Source organism: Lepidothrix coronata, unplaced genomic scaffold (genome assembly GCF_001604755.1).
Source record: "Lepidothrix coronata isolate B3197 unplaced genomic scaffold, Lepidothrix_coronata-1.0 Scaffold4, whole genome shotgun sequence".
Classification (NCBI taxonomy): Eukaryota; Metazoa; Chordata; class Aves; order Passeriformes; family Pipridae; genus Lepidothrix; species Lepidothrix coronata.
Genome location: NW_016690184.1, coordinates 1,058,532 through 1,082,237, shown reverse-complemented (window position 1 = coordinate 1,082,237; position 23,706 = coordinate 1,058,532). Strand labels below are relative to the sequence as shown.

The following is a 23,706-nucleotide window of genomic DNA, read 5'->3' as shown; positions in this document are numbered from 1 at the left end:
CGTGCCTGTAGCAAATGTGGATAGAGCCTTCCCAAATCTTCGTTCGCGAAGCCTAGCCATGATGATGAGGCTTATAACACATCTCATTCTCAATCCAGAATTCTTGTGCCTAAATAATTAGAGTCAATTTGCCAAGGAATTTTTATAAGACCTAAAAAACCCCACCACCTCTCTAAAACACAAGTGCAATGTTCAAGACTCCTCCAGATAGCAGAGGAACCTGCGAGTAGGGTGCTTTTTATCCAGGCTAGGTAAGATGCTCTTTCTGGAATTTTCCCTCTCTCCGTGAGTGTCTTGAGTGGTTGCCTGGTACTTCTTCATATTTCACATACGATAATTGACTCCCTTCACACAAGGAAGAGTTTAAAAGAGTGAAAAGGAATCAAGCTAGAGGAAATTTCTCAGTTCTGGGCATGAAAATTGTTTTGTATATTCTTCTAGTATTCTGTTGGTTTTTTATATGAACCAGACTTTTTTAGTGAGAAATTACAGGCACTTTGATGATAACAAAACTAACCAACAGAACCCTCACCACAGGATGAGACTTTTTTAAAAGGAGGTCTACAAAAGACTTTGCAAAGAGATGAATCTTTAAGGACAGATTTCCCCTAAATCCCTAAAGTGGCTAAGGGAAAAGACAGATAATCTGTGGTCGAAAGTCAAATTTAATGTTCCAGAATAATGAGTTCACTTAGAAGCCAAGGTTATTAAAATACACCTCAAACAAATTTAAAGACATTCTGTAAAAAGTAACTCATCTAAAAGACTGTGCTTAAAAACCAGTTGCAGAGGAACTTTCAGGAAGGACTATTCCCAAGTGCCCTTCAATGATTAATTTCTTTCTAAACCCGGAGAAGGTAAAATTTTAACTGCGTATTTAACATTTAAGAATATCTGCCCATGTTTGCAATTCATGCAGTGGTAGATAACAGGGCTAAGCCATAAACTGACTGTGGCCAGAGCAAGTGTTTTTAATGTTTTCAAAAAGCTTTAAATTCAGCTCCACGTAAATAAATTATGGTAGCTGGTAAAATTTGAGAATAAAAATACTAATGTTCACTTGAATGGAAAATGATCATATTGAAGTCCGAATACCCTTAGTATATGAAGTTGGGACAGCAGTTAGTGAGCATATGTGTTTGATTTTGGCTGCTTTCACCTATTGGGACATGTCTGTCTCTACACTGAAAAGGTTATGTTGCTTTCTTAAGAAGAGAAACAGCTTTCTAGAACATCGGTCCACTATATGGTGTAAATGTACCTAATAGCTTACACCTAATAAAAATTTAATCTGATTTAATAAATAATGAGTTCCAGTCTTGGAACTATTCTCTCCAACCCAAGCAAACTCTTGTTTTTCATGAGCTAATGGAAACTATCCCCCTTAGATGTTAATTAGAAAAACTGTGTCCTTAGAAAATTATTAGTATTGCATTTTTTTCTTGGGTTTACCTTCCTCTCAGAAGATTAACTCTCCTTCACAGGGATTTGTGAAACACCATCCTAAAAAGAAGATACAAGGAATTTTGGAAGTAAAATAGCTGAAAAATTATAATTAAATCTGAAAATTCAAACAAAAATAATATTTTTAGATTATTTTTCAAATACCACTGTGGATAAACACGTATATTCCGATGCCAGTTGCCATTTCAGAAGACAGTATCTTTCTTTTTTTTTTTAAATTAAATATTGGGATAGGGTAGTGATAGTCAATGAATGAGCTATTTCAGTATGATGTATTTAGAAATCTAAAATTTAATAATTTATTCTAAACAAGTTGTCTAGATTTCATCTATATTCAGTGAAGGTTGTCCAGTTTTAAGCTTCTTCAACCCATCTATAGCAAAAATGTCTTCACCAATGAGATGAATTATATGTTCATTTTTTTAATATTTAGCTGTAGATAGATTCAAGAACAACATTTTTATCGCATAAATATATATTTTGTTCTAAGAAGACTGAAAAGCCACACATATTGATCTTTAATAAATCTTCATTTAAATATTTATGATAATTAGTTTATAAAAGGCAGTTTTTTCTAATGTCAAAACAAGTAATTTAAACTTGATTGCTCAACTGTCTGACTTAAACAGAACTTTTAACACCCACCTGTGTAAATTCTCAGATCAGTTCTTTATTTCTGCTATTTTTTATTCATTTCTCATTCACTGAAATTACCTTATTTTGAAAAACACCGAGTTTTATTACTATACCTAGACTTCTCTAAGAATACATCTACTGTGCAGTTCTACACAACTCCAAAGGAAAATGAGGAAATATTCAGAATCCATGAAAACCTATCTTCCAACCTCTAGTGGTTTCGATAAATATAACTGTAAGTGGATTCAATATCTTTCAAAATAAATAAATGTAAAGTTCCAGGAAGCAAAGTAAAATATTGGTAATTTTTAAGTACTTTTAATGTCTGTACCAGACTTGTCACTCTGTACTTTCTTTAGGATATGTGGAAAGAATTTTAGAGAGAATTTTAGAGGGCTCCAATCATGTGACATTTTTAGACACAGAGTTCAGGATGAGAAAAATCGTACTACAAAAGTGGAGTTTTTCATGACCTTAAATGCAATAGCATGGATGTGAAGACCCATATTTCAGAAAGGGAACCTTAACTGCCTGTGCTCTGCCAAAGAATCAATAGCTTCTTGGTTTAAATGGTTGAAAACTAATGGGTCTATGAGTCTAATTGGGTGTTTTAACATAACTTCATTCAGAGATAAGGAAAAAAAAGTCAAAAAAAAAAGTCTTAAGTTATAGCTTGCTAAAATTGCTTTAATTTTAGAGACAAATAATTAAAAAAAATAATTATGATACAATCCAGTACTTGTATACTGAACAGAAGTGTAAGATCATGTAATATACTTTGATAAGCTTGTTGCCATATGAAATAGTGAATAAGAAGTGCTCAATGTAGATCACCTTCATATACTCTTTATTAGCACACTTACATTGTTTCTGAAAAAAAAAGTGATAATGTTAAATTGAGAATAGAAGAGCAAAATAGACTAAAGCAGATCACATAAAACTAAAAATATCTCTAGCAATGACAAGTGCTAGAGTTGGGCTATCTAAAGTCCTAAGGAATGAAAATTCTGATTTAGAGCTTAAAATGTTTGGGTCAGTTAAAAATGAAACACTCATTAGAAGTGCTGGCTTTTCTACACTGTGCAATATGGAAGGCAAGAGCAAGTTACATTCTTTATAAGAACCTTCAGGAAGTTATTTGATAAAGTCAGACTTACTGGTACATAAAATTCTAGATGATTCTGTTACGCTCAAAATCTTGGTTATGTAAAAGGGAGAAGTACATCTTATATACATGTAAAGTCAAAAATGTATTGATAATGTTACTGAAATATTAAAATTATAATCATTATCAGATCAAATCTAATCACTAGATTAGAAATGAGAAAATGAGTAAAAATTCAGTTTGAGACTAACAGAATTTTTAGTTTCTGTCCCTTTTCTGACATTATACTCACCCTTTTCTCTCCCCCTCCAGATCTTAAGGTCAGTGGTTTCACAGTGGTGCTGTTGAGGGTAGTGTTAGAAGAATCTATAGTCCTTCAAAGGAAGGAATGTTTCTTCTTCATCTCTCTAGGATCCACTTGAGGCTATTTCTATATGTCCGCTTACACTTTTTCTTCATTGGACTGCAGCTCTATTTTGTATCTGAATTTACTTTTTATGGTGGCTCTAAAGTATATTAAATACCATTTCTTTGACTTTTTTGTTACCCCTAAGACCAGTTTTGTCCAGCTCCTGGTCTGCTTTCTTTAACTGAGCACTGGTAAGTTGTTTGTAGTCATGGAGTCTCCCATGCCAGACCTATGCCACACCTCTGATCATTCCATGCAGTGTTCCTCACATCACATCCTATGTCTCCATCTCTCAAGGTCTCTTTCCAGCCCTGTATTTCTATACAGCATTGCATTAGAGTAGTAAACATCATCCTACATGGAATGACTACTTGTTACTGCAGCCTATATAAAACTATGGTTATTCCATGCAAAGGTAAAAAAAAGTAAAGCAAATCAGAAGAAAAAGCTGCTGTCACAGTTAAACCGAGTAAAACATCACTGCAGGAAATACAGATCAAGTGTGATGAGCCTCGGTTCTTGCAAAGTTAATGCAAAGCTTATGGTCTATTGCAAGAAGTGTCAATATTGTTTTGCAGGGCTACAGGGAACAAACCCCTCATATTTCCCTTCAGAATTTGTATTGCATTTGCCACCTTTCCTTTTTCTGATCCCAAAGTCCATTTAAAAGATTGTTCACTCAACTATCGCTGCTTCAGCAATGCCATTTAGAATTCTTAGGTGAATTTTACCTGTATTGGGTCATTTATGGTTATTTATTTAAAAAAAATGGTAAGTTTACAACCAGGTACAGGCATAAGTATGTGTCATAGGTTTACTTGTTTACTTGTTCTAAAAATCCAAGCAGAAATTTTCCTTTCCCCTGTCCCACTGTAAGAGAAGGAGGTTGAACGAGGAGGGGGAAGGGGTAATTAACTATACAAAAGAACTAGCTGGCAGACCTGCATTCCCAGCTAATAGCCCATCTGAAAAACTGCAGGGATGGGGGAGGAGTTTTTCTCCTCTCCTTACAAACAGTGAACACTTCACTTTGTGCCTTAATGGGGGCAAGGTGTGTTGAAAAAGCTCGGAGGCCGTTTTGCTCTCGACCTGGTCATCTGTCTGTTCTCTGGCTTCGGTTTGTCTGTGGTCTGCTCTGTAACCAGCTGAACGTGCTCAGATCTCATCATAGAGTTTGTGCTCACCAATGAACAAAGGGGGAGTCCTGTCTACAGCCAGCCGCAGACAGTGTGAGCTTAGTGGGAAAGAAACTGCCTTTCTTTCCCCTTTCTTGCCCTTCCCCTCCTTGGTGAGGGGGGAGATCTCCATTTCAGCTTCTCCCGTGATCCAGGGCCCCCACGCAGTGACCGCCAGAGCCCAACAGCACCCCCTGCCAACCAACACCAAGCACTGCAGGCTCTGCTTTTCCAATGATCCAACAGTGCTCTGTGATTAGAATCAGGCTAGAGGACAGAGAAGTATCAGACTGTTTCCTTTTTGAAGGGGACTTTTTGGGTACAGGATTATTGCTTAGTTGTTTTTGTGTGCAGTTACTGTTTTTGCCAATATACATATATCCTTTAATAAAGGGTTGTTATTTCTTCCTTTTTCCATACTTCTTCGATTGGAGCCTCTTAATCTTGGACTTACAGTTGCTGAGAGAGAAGAGTTTGGTCTACCTCCTAACTCATCCTCCCTAGCAAAACACTCTAATCTCTTTAAACTGGGACAGTATTCTAATTTATCTGGTTTTTAGCTGTCTGGTACCAACTTCCTAGCTATGTAGTTGCTTTAGTGCATCATGGATTCCAAGCTCACAAACACAGATGAGAAGCCAGGTATATTCTTTCAAGTTTAGTGTGCTAATGTGGTTAAATGTCTCATCCCATGGTACATAGAAAGTGGAAGTTGGAAGCTGCCTGAGAGAAACATAGAGACACTACCTGTGTGTACATGGATGAAGTTAGAAAAGCCAAAGCTAAGTTGAAATTAAAATAGCAATAATCAAGGAGGACAAGAAAGTTTCCTCTGAGTATATTGGTAGCAAAAGGAAAGACAAGGAAAACAAATAAGCAATTTGACTTCTAAGAACACATGCTTAGGTATAAAATGCATAGGGTCATTTATAAAAATAAACAGTACAATAGTAAAATCCTATAATTTCCCCTCCCTTTAATGTTATATAATTTATTTTTATCTTTGTTCCTTCTGCTTGCTGACCTTATTCCTGATAGAAGAATAACAACTTTAATTGTGCACAAAAATATTGTTTGAGTTCTCTAAGTACAGCATTTCTCAATTACTCAGCCCTTACTCACTATGAAGTGATAATTAGGCATTAAAAGCTAAGTGGATTTCTGTGGAGACCTCTCCTGATATCCATTTATCACTTAATCAGATTTTAATACCATAAATTATGCATTTCTCAGCAGTATTCAGATTCCAATAAATTTTATAACAGTTTGGAGTTACCAGATTTTTTTGACCTCATTGTGGCAGGCAAAAGTCATAAAGTTTGCTTAAAGGATACGGCCTTTGTAAGAATTTCAGATTTATAACAAAGTAATTCTTAAAGCCTGTTTGATTGCACTAATATTTATTCATAAGGCTTTCTTGGACAAGACAATTCCATCCTCATGCATAAACATGGTAAAATGGATCCAAAATACGTACTGAGTCAAAGTTTATTCCCAGTCTTTTTTTCCTTCCAATTTTGCCTTCCGGACCTCATTAAGAAAGAAAAACAAAAAAAAAAAAACAAACTTAACAATTTCCTAGGAGACAGAAACTTCCTCAATACATTCAGTTGATTTTGTAATCAAAATATCTATGTTTTAGCATGCTTTTTTGCCAACCAGTATTAGAGAAAATGGCTTTCTGAAAGTATTAATCATGATGGAATCTCCCCTGAGATACACATACTTTAAGCTACCATTAGTGTCAACAGAAACAGAGCAAATGAGAGTCTAATAAATGTAAAGGCAAGTTGCCCATAGTTTCCTGTGTATTATTACATATTATAATAATAATAAACAGCAAAAAGTATATAGTTTTCTATTTTCCTATTTTCTCTATTATTTACATTTTACTGTAGTAATATACTTTAACAAATTTTAACTGAGTAAGCTGTATAAATTACAGTAAAGTATACTTTTGGTTCTTGAAAATTTGAGATATTTTATTAGTGGGATATTTTTGACAGAGGGGTAAAAGGACAAATTAAACACTGGAAATCTCTATAGCATGCTGGTCAACCTCTCTGTAAGTACATGAGATTGCTCGTGTGGTTCAGCACCTGTTGGCCCAAAATAGAGATTTGTGTCAAACAAATCACAGCATATTCCCGTTTACATTTATAGAAGTCCATAAAAAGCAGTCCTTAGGTCTTAGTTTGGCATATTAAAATATAGAGTATGTGTTACTTAAAGCTTAAGTGGTTTATATCAGGAATGGAGTAAAATGAATAAAACTGGCAAAAATATTTTGCTGAAGAAGAGACATTTTCTTACCAAATTTTATACTATCAACGTATGTTCTCCTGATGTTCCTAGCTTTAGATCAAAAGGAGAGCTGATTAAAAATTTTAAAATAATTTCATTATGGGACATAAAATTATTTCCTTTTTCTTTTGACATATGAAGAATTTCAAATAAAATACTAACTTCTGACTCAATATTTTATAAAACATATTGTCCGATTTAAGAAATTATCCAAATTTCTTGTACATTCCTCCTGAACATTTTTCTGTGCAGCTCTTCCATGTTTTCTGATTAAACTATGGAGTGAAGTAACACAAGCTGGCAGTAAAAACGTCAGTAATCTACACTTACTGTATTTTCTGAAGTTTTCCTCCTTGAAATGTCTCAAAACTCCTGCACCTCCTTCTAGTTTTCTAAGAAGTGAAGATTGTTTCATGTTTCATTTCTCTATTCTTTATATTTTCTAAAATTGAAAAAAAAAAAAAATAAAATGCCGAACTCCTGCTGTAGAAATAGTAAATTAAAAATAAAATTAAAATCAGGGAGAAATAAACAATAGCACACCAATAACAAAAAAAAATAAAATAAAACAAACAAACAAACAAAAACCTCATCATGAACCTATAGAGAGAAAGTTAAGGTGTTTTGGTTTTGTCAAATCTACTTGTTCTCCAAAAGTAATGGTAAAGCTGATGGTTTTCCTTATTGATTGGTATCACATTTCCAGAGATATATTTCTCTTCAGTACATTTTTTTTTAGAACTGTCCAGTTACAAGTTCAGTTATTTCTGCCTGCTGATCTAAAAGCAGTTTTCAGCTTAGTAAGCAAATAGTTGCTAAGTGGAATGATGATAAGAGTTACCTCAGATAAATGTGGACTAGCCAAAACAGAGCTCAGAAAAGACATAATGAAATATAAAATATGTACATGATAGATTCAGAAGTCTTGAGTAGAGATCAGGTTTGACTCATGCAGCAGGAAAAAGCAGAAAAAATACAAAGGTATTACCTCCATTTCAGTTAATTATTTCCAGTGAAAATCCTCCCTCTTCAGCTCTGTATCCCCATTTGGATGCATTCTAAAATTGTTTTAAATGCTGAAAAGTATTTTTTTAATCTCCTTTTTAAGACATTGAGATTTATTTACATATATATATAAGTGGAGAGAAAAGAGTCTGAAACCTTACAGAAGATCTTTAAATTCTAACCAATATTCCAGAGAACTTATTTAAAGCAAGTTATTCTATTGATAGGACTAATATGACTTATGATATTTCTTTAAGAGTGTGATATTAATTATTAACTTTTTTAGGACTTTTTTTTTCAATCTCAGGAGAATTCTGTGATGTGCAAATTGATAACTGTGGTTCCAATTCATGTGAAAATGGAGGAACATGTATTGCCTATGAAGATCATTTTCAGTGTGCTTGCCCTGTAGGTGAGTCATTGGAAATTTATTTTCTTTTCTAAACAGAACAAATAAAATGTCATCCAAATATTTATGTTTAAGAAATACCAACATAAAAGTGGCAATGTATCTCAATGAATACAGCGAACATTTTTATGAAGAATTACACTTTTTGTTTAGGAAATAAAACTGCCAAATTACTCTAGTAGAGTGGTGTTAACTGCTAACACCCTGAACAGACATAATGTCAATATTCTGAACGAAGTGTGATTAAACATTCTCTTTGTGGTGCAGGTTTTGAAGGTGAAAGATGTGAACTCGATATTGATGCCTGCCTTTTCAACAATATAAGCTGTGCCCCAGGAGCACTGTGTATGGATAAATCTCATGGATTTAATTACACATGTTTATCACCATGTATTGGAAACACAGAGGTAGGATAAAGTGATATATCCCCCCCCGAGTTTTTGGGAAATCAAACAAGTTATTCTAAGAGCAGTGAGCTGATGAAGCCTCACTTCCCATGGTTTTCTAAACACAGTACTCATTCTTGATATATTCCCATGCTAATATTCCTTTTTCCTGTGTAAACTGTGCATCTAAAAGTGCAGGTTGTGACTAGTCTGGTCACTGTCCAACAAAACGTTTGATGTCTGAGCTCTGCCTTTCTTGTTCTTTATAGGTTTACTCACTGATGTATCTTCTGTCCCCTACTTGCTGCTGTTATGATATGAAACTGGCAGGAACTTTAAGCGAAATTTCTTTGTAATGTTTGATGTGTTTAAAAGTTACTAGAGAGAAGGCTGATGGTACAGCAATGCACAGAAAGAGCAACAAAAGTTTTATTTCCATTAAAACCAAAAATAAAGACCATAATTGAAAACAGAAAAGCTAGACTAATTGCACTCTAATGAGAGATGAAATGCAGTTAGAAAAAAAAAAAAAAAACAAAATTCTCCTTTTCATTTACTCTTCAACACTTACAGTACAGGCCCAGATCTTTGAGTTTATGAGACTTTGATATGGGTTAAACTGAAATACTGTTGCATTTTTTATTATGATAGTTGTTTTAAAAGCTATGTACACAATGCTATATAGCCTTTTCAAACAGCTACACAAACATGATAATGAGTGTTTTAAAGGCTTTATCAATTATTTTATTGAAGTACATGCACCATAAAAATATACTATGCAGAGTAGGCAATGTGTTTACAAAGAACAATCAATATTTATGTCACCTTGAAGTCCATGGGTACACACTTATAACTGAATATGAAATATAACACTGAAATACCCATTGGCTCAAAGGTTTATACTTTAATTGTTCAGCATCTGGTAAATTTTAACATTTTTATGATTTAGAGTGTCATACTGAGTGCAAATATATTGTACATGGCACAGCATCATAATGATGCAATAATCATTATGGGTAGTTAGTATGGAAAGTGGTGGTGTGCCAAGGATGCTGATGGGAGCTAGTAAAACATTTTACTGTAGTATTTGCTTAAAAGCCTCAGACATAGTTAATTTATTCATACAAACATTTCATAGACTATCATAAATGTCATGTGGGAAAAAAAGTAACTTTTTATATATAACAATATACACTCACTGTATGGGATGTTTAATTTGGGCATAATGTGAATAATTAGTAGATTTTCTAATACAAAAGGGAATAGAAACTAAAATTATGGAAATATATTCTTGAGTTCTACTTGTTTTCATAGCTTACAGGTCATTAAAGTAGTATCATTTGCTTATTGGAAAAAATAAAGGCCATATGCAAACAAATAAATATTTTTATACTTTTTTTAAGCATTTTTGAAGCAATCATTTGAAATTAAACATTTCTATTATTCAATAAATTGAATTATCCAGCATTTAATTCTTAATTTATTTTTTGTGGCTGGAAAGTAAGTATATATTTTGCATCCTTTCATTTCTTTTCCATTTCCACTGATATCTTAGATATGCTGAACTGCTTAGCCTCTGTGTATTCAGCACAACAGACTTAAAAGAATATCACTGTTTTTAATATTTTCTTAATGAACAAAAAATAAATTTCATTAATTGGGTCTCTTTTATCTCTATATAAATATATAATGGTATTAATGCATTGGAGTTTGGGTTTTTCTTTCCCAGCACAACATTCAATACATTACAGTTGTTTTTTATATTATTTTAATTATAATTTATTTTAAAAAAAAACAACAACACATAAATACCTTAAGACAGAGGATATCTTCTATTAAATTTCAAAATCTGATCTTAACTTCGTAATCAGGACACAGCCTGCCTGCCCTGCACCGAGAATTGTGAAGAACTTCTAAATAAATCAAAATGTTGTTCTCTTTAAATTAATTACATCCCGCAAGACGAAATTTAGCCACTTTGTATTATAATACCTTTTCTTCTGTAATGTGCTCAGGTAGCCATGGAAAGGAATAAAGAAAATATCCTTGTCCTATTTGAATATAAGGTGCGTGCTACAGATTCCAGTAATTTTGTTAACAGGAGCTCATAGAGAACTGATAAGAGCACTCGTAATAACAAACAGTTGGAGTGCAGCATGCTAGGCCTAGCTAATAGAATCATAGAACGACAGAACAGCCCAGGTTGGAAGGGATCTAAAAGTCCAACCTTTCATGGAAAAATGAGTGAGATTATCAGTCATATCTTGAAAACCTCCAGTGAGAGGAACTTCACCACAGATAGACTATACACTTTAAAAGTCCACCTGTGACTCAAACAATCACAGATATGGAAGCATTCTAAGATGTTCTGGACCACTCTTCGAGGAAGACATTGAGGTGCTGGAGTGTGTCCAGAGAAAGGCAACGGAGCTGATGAAGGGTCTAGAGAGTAAGCCCTATAGGGATCAGCTGAGGGAGCTGTGTTTGTTTAGCCTGGAGAAAAAGAGTTTCAGGGGAGGCCTTATCACTCTATGCAACTGTCTGAAAGGAGGCTGTAGACAGGTGGGGGTCGGCCTCTTCTCCCAGGCAACAAGTGATAGGACAAGAGGACATACCCTTAGATATGTCAAGCTGTGCCAGGGGAAGTTCAGGTTGAACATCAGAAAGAATTTCTTTCTGGAAAGGGTTGTTAAACATTGGAATAGACTGTCCAGGGAAGTGGTAGAGTCATCATCCCTGGAGGTGTTCCAGAAACGACAGTCTTATCTCAATCAGTGGAGAACAGATGATATTTAGAGGAGAAACAGACATGTCATTCACTCCCTGCAAAATGGAGATAGGAGAAGAATAAAATAACCATGTAGGGACTAATTATCTTTCCTATCTCGAACAACGTCTCCTGATTGATATTAGAAGGAAAGTGATTCTTACAGTTTATCAAGACTATATAATGAGGAAGATTTGTTTTAAAGTACTTGCCATAGACAGAAGAATGATGGTCAGACTGACCAGAGTAGACTGACCAGAACAGACCTGTTTATGGTCTGTTGAATCATAAGATTTGTATTAATCATAACTATTGGGAAGATTTACTTGGGGAAAAAGGAAAAGTCAATTGATGGGAAGAAGCTGCTCTTTCCAAAACTCCATTTGACTATTTATTTCCACTCAAAAGTATTTCTTGTACAAAGAAGAAACAAAAAAAACCACAATCCAAGTTTGAAGCTTAGAAAACCACAATGCAGAGGTATTCAGTTTGACTTTGGTAATAGATTAATAAATATATTGAACACTGATTTCTTATTAAATCCTTAAAGATACTAACTCAGAGTTTTCAAAATTTGAATTGATATTTATCTCTGCTCTAAAATTAATTCTCTATCTGATAGAAAAAACTGCTAACTAGATTTGATGCTAAAAATACATTCCATAGCTTTCATTGCAATTTAAAAGTGTTTTAGATTGCACTAGCATCTTAAAGGGTAACACCTTTCTTCAGAGTATAAAAACAACATAAGAATATAACAAATATAATGTGGTGATACTGAAATATTTGTCTTAATTTTCTAAGTTTTTTCTGGATGGTTTTCTTGAGTATAAGCTTATTTGACCTTTTGACCTATTTGAGCTTTGAGAAAATAGTAAGCCTTAGGACAAATCCAACAAAAATGTTTAAATAAAAAAATTAGAAAACACATAAAAATGAAACAAAAAGGAAGAGAACACTTCCCAAACCATACACATAAAAGTAGTTTTTGCATTTACGTTGAGCTGTGTTTTTCTTCAAGAAGTTGCCATATTGAATAAGAATCCCAAGGTAAGTGTAAAATTCAGTACTGAGAGTATAACAAAAATCTTTTCATTTTAAGGACAATTTAAAACTTAATAAAAGGCAAATGAGTATTATAATATTTCTGTCAAGAACTGTTATTATTACAAATCTTAATGATATTATAAAGAGATTCAGATTCAATCAAACTGAAGTACTACTGGATTAGCTCATCTTCTAGATACAATTTTCTTTAGAAACCAATTGGTTATAAGGAGGGGTCTTAAGTGCTTTGAAATGAAAATGTTGTTATCCATCTTCACACTGACAAAATTTTCATGGAAATAAAAAGAGAACCTAAAACTAAAATGAGGAAAGGAGCATTCATTCAGACTTAAAACTTTCTGTAGTTTTTGAAGAACACAGGTTACTTACTGGTTTAGTAAGTAATATTAGCAATTAAAAACAAAAAGGAAAAAGGCAGTTCCAGTCTTAAGTTTACCAATCTCTCAATCTCCAGATTGAAAAGAAAGAAGCTGCTGATCTTCCCAGAGTATAGATGTAAAATATATCTATCTATCTATCTATCTATATGTTTATATATATACATATATATATATAAACATTCAAGGATAGATTGTGAATCAGCATTATAATTAACATGAAAAAAAAATTCAGTCTTTTTTTTCCTAATAGCCACAAATTTAGTGAAGTTTTATACAGATTTTAAGCACAGGAACAATTGCTCTACTTATTCAATGGAAAAATAACAGGCTAGTTCACTATTATCTGTCCTGAAACAGGCAGATTTTAAAGGCAGTTATGAAAGGGATACTGTTAAATTAAATAATAAATACATCTTTCCAACTAAATGATAAACTGATACATTGATTTAATAACATTTAGTGTTTTAGTTTCTTGGAGATGTGTTTTTTTTAATATTACAACATAAAAAGATTAAATAACCATATTTATTACCAACTGCTTATTCAATTAAACTCTTTGGAAAAGAGCCACTCTATCACTTTCCTTCTCAGCAGGACATGGGAGAGAAAATAAGATGTAGAACAACTCCACGTCATCGTAGGCTGAGATAAGGCAGTTTACCAAAGCAAAAGTGGAAGTTTGTGGTCATACAAGCAAAGGGGAAAAAAATAGGCTTACTTTCTACTTCCCATCAGCAAGCAATGTTCTGCCACTTCCCAGGAAGCAGGGTTTCAGCACACATAGCAGTTGCTCCAGAAGGCAAATGTAAATAACAAATGTTCCCACTTCTCCATCCGTTCCTTAGCTTTCATATCTGAGCTGACATCAAATAGTATGGAATATCCCTTTCGTTAATTTGGGTCAGCTGTCCTAGTTGGGTCCCCTCCCAGGACCTTACCCACCCCCAGTCCCTGGATGGGGTGGTGGGGAATATTGAGAGACAGTGCTGATGCTGTACCAGCCCTGCTCAGCAGTAGCCAAAACACTGGTGTGTTATCAACATCTTTCTAGATAACCAATGCGAAACACAGCTTTGAGGGTTGTTATGGGAGAAATGAACTCCATCTCAGCCAGATCCAATAGACTGGGTTTAAGTTTCTACCACCTCTCCCCCACAGCAGTGCAGGGATATTTGGAATAGAGGTTACAGTCAGTTCATCAGATGTTGTTTCTGCTGCTCTCCTCAGGGAGAGAAGTCCTTCCCCTGGTCCAGGGTGGGGTCCTTCCCATGGAAGTCTTCCACAAACTTCTCCAATGTGAGTCCTTCCCATGGGCTGCAGTTCCTCCTGAACTGCTCCAGTGTAGGTCCCTTCCACAGCGTGCAATCCTTCAGAAACAGACTACTCCAGTGTGGCTCTCCCATGGGGTTAAAAGTGCTGCCAGCAAACCTATTCCAGCTACTCAACCTACTATGTCCCACAGGCTTACAGCCTTCTTTTGGGCATCCATCTGATCAGGCATGGGTCTCTTCCACAGGCTGCAGATGGATCGCTGCTCCACCGTGGACCTCTGTGTTCTCCAAGGGGACAGGCTGATTCACTGTGGCCTTCACCACAGGCTGCAGGGGAAACTCAGCTCTGGCACCTGAAGCACCTCTTCCCCCTCCTTCTTCCCTGACCATGATGTCTGCATAGTTGTATTTCTCACCTATTCTCACTGCTTTCTTTGGCTGCAATTATATCTGTGCAACAACTTTTTTTCCTTCTTAAATATGTTATCACAGAGGCACTACCACTATCACTGATGGGCTCAACCTTGGCCAGCAGCAGGTCCATCCTGGAGCCAGCTGGCATTGTCTCTGTCACACATGGGGAAAGCTTCTGGCAGCTTCTCAGAGAAACCACCTCTATAGCCCTCTCACTATCAAAACCTGGCCATGCAATGTGTTTGTCATTTTCATCTTCAGGTATGTGCAAACGGAGGTAGTTGCTTCTACGATGAAGAAAACCAGAGACCTCACTGTGTGTGTGTTCTTGGATGGACAGGAAAAACATGCCTAGAGAATATTAATGAGTGTGAGGTAAACCAGTGCCAACATGGAGCCACATGTGAAGATGGAATTAATAAATACAGGTACTAACGTGATGCCCTCATAAAGAAGTTTATGCCATATAAAAATATTTTTCCTTTAAAAAGAATTACAAAAGGAGTTACTAATGCAGTAATATTATTTTCATGTTATAAAATACCATAATACTAGCTTTCAATAAGGATGTGCCTTCAGTAACACTATGTAGCACAAAGTGTTGCACAGGAAGGACTCACAGATATTCCTCTTTGTTGGTAACAGTTAAACTAACTATGCAAAATCTCAGATAAACAAATAATCTATTTAAGTAAATGGCAAACACTTTATGAGCCTGGACTGGGACATACAGTGACTTTTCTTATTAAAATTTGAATTATAATTTATTATCATTTTAGGTATTGACAAAACCGTAAAGTATGTGTTTTCCTTAGTGAGCTGTAATATGCTATAGATATTTGAAAATGAGATTTTACAAAATATGGTGAAAAAATAAATGAAAAAGGTTTTCTTCAATAAGCAGAGTTCAGTAGTTCTTGTCAGACTTGAATTATTTATATTTCCTCTAAAATATTTAGAATAATGAAAATCACTCCATAATATGTGTGAATATATTTTGAAAGGTTTTAATTCTGCGCTGTGTCCTAGACTTAGAAGCACTGTAATTAATATGCTTTAGAGTTTCTATCTAGGAAAGATTGCAATAGTGTAAAACATTAAAATAAAAACAATTAAAATTTCTTCCACTCCATGGCTATTTTTATAGTATCTCCTGTAAAAATAACCGAAATCACCAAATAAGCACAAAAACACAGATTAGTATATGATTCTCAGTATAGCAGAGTTAAAAGGAATTTTTGTCACAGAATCCTTCCTTTTTCCCAGCTTGCAATCAACTCTTGTATCAAATAACTGAACCATACTCTTTATTTGGCTGCTAAATCTGTGTTTTTCCAGTCTATATCAGGAAAATAATTCTGATAGAAGTACAAAGCCATGTTTACCTTACAAAATCCACCAGCATTTACTGAGAAATTAGTAGGTCTGAAGATTTTGGTAAAAAAGAAATTTTGATTTTAGCTTGTTAACCCAGACTCAGTTTACTGACAGAAAACACTTGCTTCTTACTTTTTTAATCTTTAAAAGACAAATCATTTGACAGTTCAGTCATTTTATGTAAGGAACAAGAACACATACCATTAAGATCCAAATCCTAGATGGTCAGTTTTGTTAGGGGAGTACCTGACCCCACAAGAACACAACTGGTTATTTTGTCAAGATAAAGCATCTATAATACCTGCTTTGATGAAAGAGCATGGTCATTTCCTAATTGCAGTGAACCATGTTTTTAGAGGACTAAACTATGCCTGCCTTAAAAAAAATGGTATTTCCCAAGTTATTGTTAGCAAGTGAAACAACAATAATTTCATCTTTGCAATACACCATTAAAACCAAAAGAATACAAGAGGAAATGCTGAACATAACTACTGTAGTCACCTATCCTTTTTTAAAGACTTGCAATTTGCATTTCTATCCTAAAATGGTATCATTTTTCATAAATAAGAGCTGTATTTGATGCAAAGTATTTTCAGAAAGACATAAGAAAACTGTCAGTAGAATATATGGAGAATTAGATTGTAAGTGCCATTAAGAAACCAACAGAGATCCATTTTTAAAATTATTACAGTCATACAAAACCTAACTTAATAAGTGCAGAAGATAAAGGTATGCCAAAATGTTATGTATTAGTTTTTTATTAACATAAAATTAGTATAAGACTCTAGATCTTTCTCATAGTTAAGAAATGTTAAATTCAAAACTAATTATTAAACTTCAGTCATAATGTATTGTTTGAGTGGTACCTTGATATAGTAATGCTAACATGAGGAAAGCATGGAAAATAACCAGCTTAGCTTCAAGAACATTCCCCTCTTTTAAGGTCTCACATTTTGCAGGTGGTCAGGTTTCGCATTTGAAAGTAATTTTTCTAACTTTCTGTGTCCTTATCTTGGCATATTCTTTCTCTTATGCCATTTTGAAATTACTCCTCCAGACAGTAGTGTCACATACATGTATATTTATATATATATATATACACATATATATATATATGCATTTCTATACATATATTTGCAGAGAAATTCCTTAGAGTTCAGGAGGAGGAATTGCTCTGAGTGAAGGAGGGGGACTTTAAAACTATGGTAGGCTGTAATTCTCAGTAAGGCTATATATTAAGAGCCATATAATCACAGTAAGAAGTCTTAGGGATTTTACTCCTTTGGTTTAGTGAGACTTGTCTTACAAATAAAGTGGCCTCAATCACAGAAGCACAAAACCTCTAATTAATTCTAATGAATTGTTGCACTTCCTGCTGAGTCTGTTCTGTTTGAGGTATCATAAAGTTAATCAGCACGTATTTAAAATGATAACTTCTCCAAAGAATTACTGCTCCTGCCACTGGTTTGATGGTGTAGCTGGCACATACCATGAAATAGGCTAATTGCATCCACATAGCAAAGGAATCGCTTGACCTTCGGTCATATATACCTAAAAAAAAAAAAAGATTAATAAGATTCATTACGTCATTAAATAGACAGTGTTGCTACATTAAAATGAAAACATTTAGATTTTACTTTCGAAAAAACCTTTATGTTTCATTACTTTCTGTGTAGGAGAAGAGAGAACTAAAGTGAAAGAAATCTTCAGGGAGTATATCTTCCTGTTTTGAAATCCAAGGGGGAATTTATTACTCTGTTTTCTTCACCCCTGTACATTTATCCCTTGTCAACATTACATTTTGGAAAACTAAGATGCTAACTGAAATAAGATAATAATAACAGATATTTTACTGTAGTTTATGTAGTGAAAAGGAGCAACAAAGGGAAAACACAGAATTTAAAACTCTGGGTAGTTTCCATTACATGTCCTGTTTCTTGTTTCTTCAGTCCAGTCTGTTCAGATGAAATCCTACACTTATAACCCCAGGAAAGGCCAGAAAGAAGGACTGAGAACTGTTAGATTAAGACTTGTATTAATCTAACAGCTGTATTGGAGGATTTACCACTGTCTAAAAGGTCATGATGAACTGATATATTTTAAAAATATATTTTAGTCAATAGCTACAACTCTGAGATCAGCATTTCATGACTTTTTATGCTGGAAAACTTACCATTAAGGAATTAAATTTGGTAAAACTTGAATTGCCAACTCATTCTTCAGTATTCAGTATATAAATATCAGCGCATACAATTCAAAGTTGAATTAATCTCAGTAGGAAAGAGTAAAGTGGCACGTTGTAGAGTAAAATGCTTTAGAAATGAAACATTTCTTTGCATGATGCCAGTAAGATTGTGAAAGAAAACATAATTTAGATAACTTCTGAATATCACAAAATTTAAAGCTTTTATTGTTTTATTCGTCTTTGACTTTTTCCAGTTTCTTCCAGCTGAATGAATGAGCTGTTTGATTAGATTACTTTTGGTATCTAATTTTCTCTTTTTGACTTTATTCATTATATATTATATATGCAATTTGACTGCAGGACCTAGTTGGCAGTGTCATATAAACTTAGTACTGTGATATACACGGTTTTCTGTAGCAATAATAAGCTTCTTCCACTAGAAATAGAGGAGAAATACTCTTCTTCCCTTTGCTACAGCTCCAAAAGGTAGGTGAATATATGTCGCAATTTCTTAGGGAATATCTCTGCAATAAGTTATACAACAGCTTTTCTGCAGAGAATACAGATACATATAAAAATTAAAAGCGAAAGTAAATAACCTTTTTGTCTATTTATGAATGTGTGTGCAGTTCACATTTCAATTGGAAAGCAAAATAATTAATACTGAGTAAATGCAGTTAATCTGCTTAGACTAATAATAATAAATATATTTAGATAATAACAATAAATATTAAATAATAAATATTTACAAAACAAAGTAGAGGGACTCTGGGAAATCTTTGCTAATGTCAGGCTTCAGTGCTCCTATATGTCTCCTACATAGATAGAGAAAATGTCTGGGTCATCCCCTAGCACAGGTTTGCAAAGCCGGATCTTCAGTCTGGTCTTTGGCTTTTTTCAGTCATTTTAAAGCTCCATCTGACGTACACAGTTATTTATTCAATAGCACACAAATCACACTACATCTTTAGTGCAGAAAGTCTATCGTGACACTGTGACAACTGCACTGGCTGGGTTAACTAGTACCAACTTGATTACCCTCACACCTACTGTTCCAGACCTTTGGTGATAAAAAGCTATATCCTACTGCATGTTGGTAGGAACATATTGCAGCTATGGCATAACCATAAGCACTTCAGTAAAACATTCCTTCTTAGACTAAATTCCATGCCTGACATATCTGCATCTCCATTTAACATTTATTTTACAGGCATATCAAATTATTGTGCAACATTATCTAGATTTAGGCAGTGGAGTAGAAACATACAATTGTCTGCATGATGTGTGGGAGCACAGCAATCCACAATAAGGTCACTATGGCTAGTGTTTGCTACCCACTACAAAAATCCATGTTTGTAGCAAAAGCACTGAGGTATTTGTTTTCCCTTCTAGGATCTGTTACACTCAAAATTTTGCTATGGGTGAAAGAGTACATATGTGAAGCTAAGAAAGTACTGTTATTCCCATTAATATTAATACAAAATTTTTCATATCTTGCTTTTCTCTGGGACCGTGCTTATCCTTTCAACGTTCTCCCAGTTTGTAAGGTTGACATTTTAGTCCTCTTTAATAAAGAGGATGGGGGGGTGTCATTAGCATCTCCTGGTTTTTGCTGGGAAGTGTCCTACACACATGCCAGAGAGGCTGAAGCTGGAATAGGAGGGGCAGTAGCCATTGGCACCAGCAAAGGAGTTAAACCAGTGACACCCAGCCCAGGTCATTACAGGGCTGAGCCACTGCACTGAGGTGTCACTGCACAGCCAGGTCAGCCCTCTGATAAGGGCAAAAGTGTTAGAGTGCATGTACTTTTAATGTTTATGCATAATGAAATTTTATATAAGTTGAAATTTACATTTAGCTGTAAATGTCATGATTTAACCCCCACCAGAAGCCAAGCACCACACAGCTGCTCACTCACTCCCCCACCAGCAGGCTGAAGGAGAGAATCAGAAGGGTAAAAGCTAGAAAAATCATGAGTTAAGACAGTTTAATAGGCAAAGCAAAAGCCACGCATGCAAGCAAAGCAAAACAAGGAATTACTTCACTGCTTCCCATGGGCAGGCAGGTGTTTGGCATTCTCCAGGAAAGCAGGGCCCTGTCACACATAATGGTTACTTGGGAAGACAAACTCCATCCTTCCAAATGTCCCCCACTTCTTCCTTCTTCCTCCCAGCTTTACATGCCGAGCGGGATGATGTATGATATGGAATATCCCTTTTGTCCATTTGGGTCACCTGTCCCAGTTGTGTCTTCTCCCAACTTCCTGTGCACAGTAAAGTAAATGTATGAAAAGATTTTTTTGAACTGTACTCCTTTAAAAAATGAGAAACGCAATCAAATGAAGCTCGCAAGAGGAGGGGAAGATTTATCCTTTGCTAAGAAGTTTAGGCTGGAAGAGAGAATACAGCAGCTATACCTACTTGAGTAGGTACTGCAGTAGCAATGGATCTGCAAAGCAAAAACAGCGGTGCTGAAGACCCCATGCTTACCTCACAAGCTCATCAAAAGAGTTTTATGTCAAGAAGATATAAGGTCCCAAAACCCACCCAATGGATTTGTTAAAGTGGACTTCAGTTCTTTTAGACCTTGGGGCCATGCATGGGAAAAACACGACAATGTTTCCAGGAGGTCAAAATAACAGACTTTTACTGCCAAACTTTAGAAAATAAGGGAACTTGGCAAAAGTTTAAAGCAAATATTTCACAAAGCATTGACTTAGCAAATTCCAACCCACCCAAGTTTAAGTTAACCAAATCAAGGAAAAGGGAATTAGGAGGAGAAGAAGTGAAGAAAAAGAGAGAGTGAGCAAGAGAGAGAATTATAGCTACCGCCTTAGACCCAATGTAGAACCAGCTACTACAAATCCAAGGACAATAGGACCATGACCATGAGGAGGTCTTGTGGTGTGGGTTTTACTTAGTATGGACTCCTGTGGCCAACCCCCCCAGGTGGGGCTTTTGATCTGCCAGCCATTTGGTTAGGGGTCAGGGGCTCCAGGGGGTGTGGTATGGGGTTTCAGGTGTGTCAGTGGCTGACAGCTGCACTAAAGGCTCTCAAGGAGGTGGGGCATGAGAGTAGAGCACCATTCCACCTTGACAGAACCTGATTTGCCCCCTCCACTCCCCTCCCTCAAATTCTTTTGAGTCATTGATAATTTTAATAACTTTTTTTCAGTCTCTCAGACTCATGACCACTCTAGATGAGATATGGAGGGATTACTTCAAGCAAGCTCTCTTTTGGTCCATGGACTAAAAGCCCATTAGCAGTTGGTGTCCATTAGCTACACTCCAGGGCTCACAGCTAGTGATTTAGTTTCCATATGTCTACTATAAAAAATACAGAGATAATAAACCAGGACAGAAGCAAACAGCCACATGAACAATCCCTTCTGTTAAAAATAAAGGAAAAAATACTCTTTCTGCCAGATGAATCAATAGAGAAAATTACTATAATCAAGGCTTCCTTAACATGTTAGTTCTTTCCATCATCTAGATAGCATCTCTGTGGACTAAGAAGATGTAAGATTACTGTAAAATTATCTCCTCCTGTGTGAGGAGACCTCTGTACATGATAAGGAAAGGATCAATCAAAGAATATATTGCCAAGTACAAGGGATTTTCTAATTCTACAAGATATGGGTTAGCTATGAGATGGTCCAGATTTGTTTTCATTTACACATTAAAATGAAAAAAAGGCGGAAAGAGAAACATGAGAAAGTCATCTCCAGTCTTGAACAATTTATATCTCATCCAACATTTGGGGAAAAAAATCCTGAACAATTTCTATAAAATTCTATAGATGCTCTTTTTTTTCAGTTAGATAGCAATTGCAACTTTTGTTGCTAATGATACAGCAGTTTTATGCTGCTTTTGTGTCCAGAGCAAACAGAATCTAATATTGTTTCTTCATACTGATATTGTAGGAAGCAACTAATTATTTTTTCAGAAAAAAAAATTAAAATGCATAATGCACATATTTATGAGTTTTTAATTCTAATATTTTCATTTGAAGCTAAATATTAAAAGTTACAGAGCTACTAGTTTGTCTATGTAAATAGCTAAGATTTTCCATATTGTTTAATTATTGCTAGCAGTCTATGTGAAGTGAGTTTACTTAGTGACTAACTAAAGGTAAAGAAAAAAGAAAAGTGATTCATCTGTGAGTGATTCAAAGTGAGAATATTGTTAACAATATAGCCATTATGGACCATTATATTCCAGGCTGGTGATTCTGGGGGTGCTTTTCCCCTTTCCTAATCTCTCCTCACCTCACCTCACCTCTCCTCTCCTGTTTTCTCATTTCAATAACAGGTGCATATGTCCCCTTGGCTACACTGGCACATATTGTGAACTTGATATAGACAATTGCATTGGAAATCAGTGCTCTCAATACGGATTCTGCCAGGACCACTTGCATAATTACAGCTGTAATTGTGTGCCCGGATATGAAGGTCCCTTCTGTGAAGTTGAAATTAATGAATGTTTAAGTTCACCTTGCAAAAATGGAGCTACTTGTATGGATTTAAGTGGCCACTTTTCTTGTCATTGTACTGCTGGGTTCAAAGGTAAGTTTTATCTTTTGAAGTGCCTTGTATTACAGATGTCAATGTCCCATTTTATGTAAGCAATGTTTATATAATTGTTTAATAACAGAGATGTATATATATATATGAATATGCATATATTTTCATGGTTGTATGATTTACAGGAGTTTTAACTGAATTAGCATTTAAATTCTTAGATTGTGTCTCCTAATTGTTCCTCAGCTGACCTTCCCTTCACTAAAAGTACAATTCTGAACTTTAGCTTTGCTGCTGTTAGCAAAAAAAATTTATCAAGTTCCAAAACAAAATTTTAATTGTATTATTTTATTTTCACAGTTATGCAGTCTTATGGCTTTAGTAATGTATAGGCTAATCAGAACAAATGCTTTGGTACAGAACAGGAAAATCTAAGCATGAGTAGGAATGAGATCAGCAGTATCATCCGTCTGCATGTGTAGGATATAAACAGCTATATTTGAGTGACTCCTCTTCTATATGCTGGAGATAGGGCATCTGCCTGTCTTAGACATCTTTTCTAGGAAGAGATGGGCTGTAAATTTCTGTATTGCATTAGATGAGTCCTACAAAACTGATAACATGATTCCTTTTTATACTAATTTTTGGCTTTGTGTTAATAATACTGATATTCAGACTATATGTGAGAGGCAGAAAATAATTTTGTATCCAGCAATACTGAAGTGTTGCATTTCCAGCCTTCAGACTATATCATTGAGCACAGTTATCAATGCGCTGAATGCTTCTCTGTTGATAATCTATAATATGCTATCACTAACGAAGACAAAAATAA

The 23,706-nt window shown here is 35.0% G+C and overlaps 1 protein-coding gene across 1 annotated transcript in view; it reads left to right on the top strand.

The window, feature by feature from the left end:
- EYS (eyes shut homolog (Drosophila)) overlaps positions 1–23,706 on the top strand; it is a 784,118-nt gene that overhangs the window by 76,603 nt on the left and 683,809 nt on the right. Inside the window, exons 7-10 of the mRNA XM_017823913.1 lie at positions 8,406–8,510; positions 8,775–8,914; positions 15,055–15,221; positions 22,666–22,919. Coding sequence (XP_017679402.1) covers positions 8,406–8,510; positions 8,775–8,914; positions 15,055–15,221; positions 22,666–22,919 — 666 coding nt within the window. The remainder of the gene's footprint in view (positions 1–8,405; positions 8,511–8,774; positions 8,915–15,054; positions 15,222–22,665; positions 22,920–23,706) is intronic.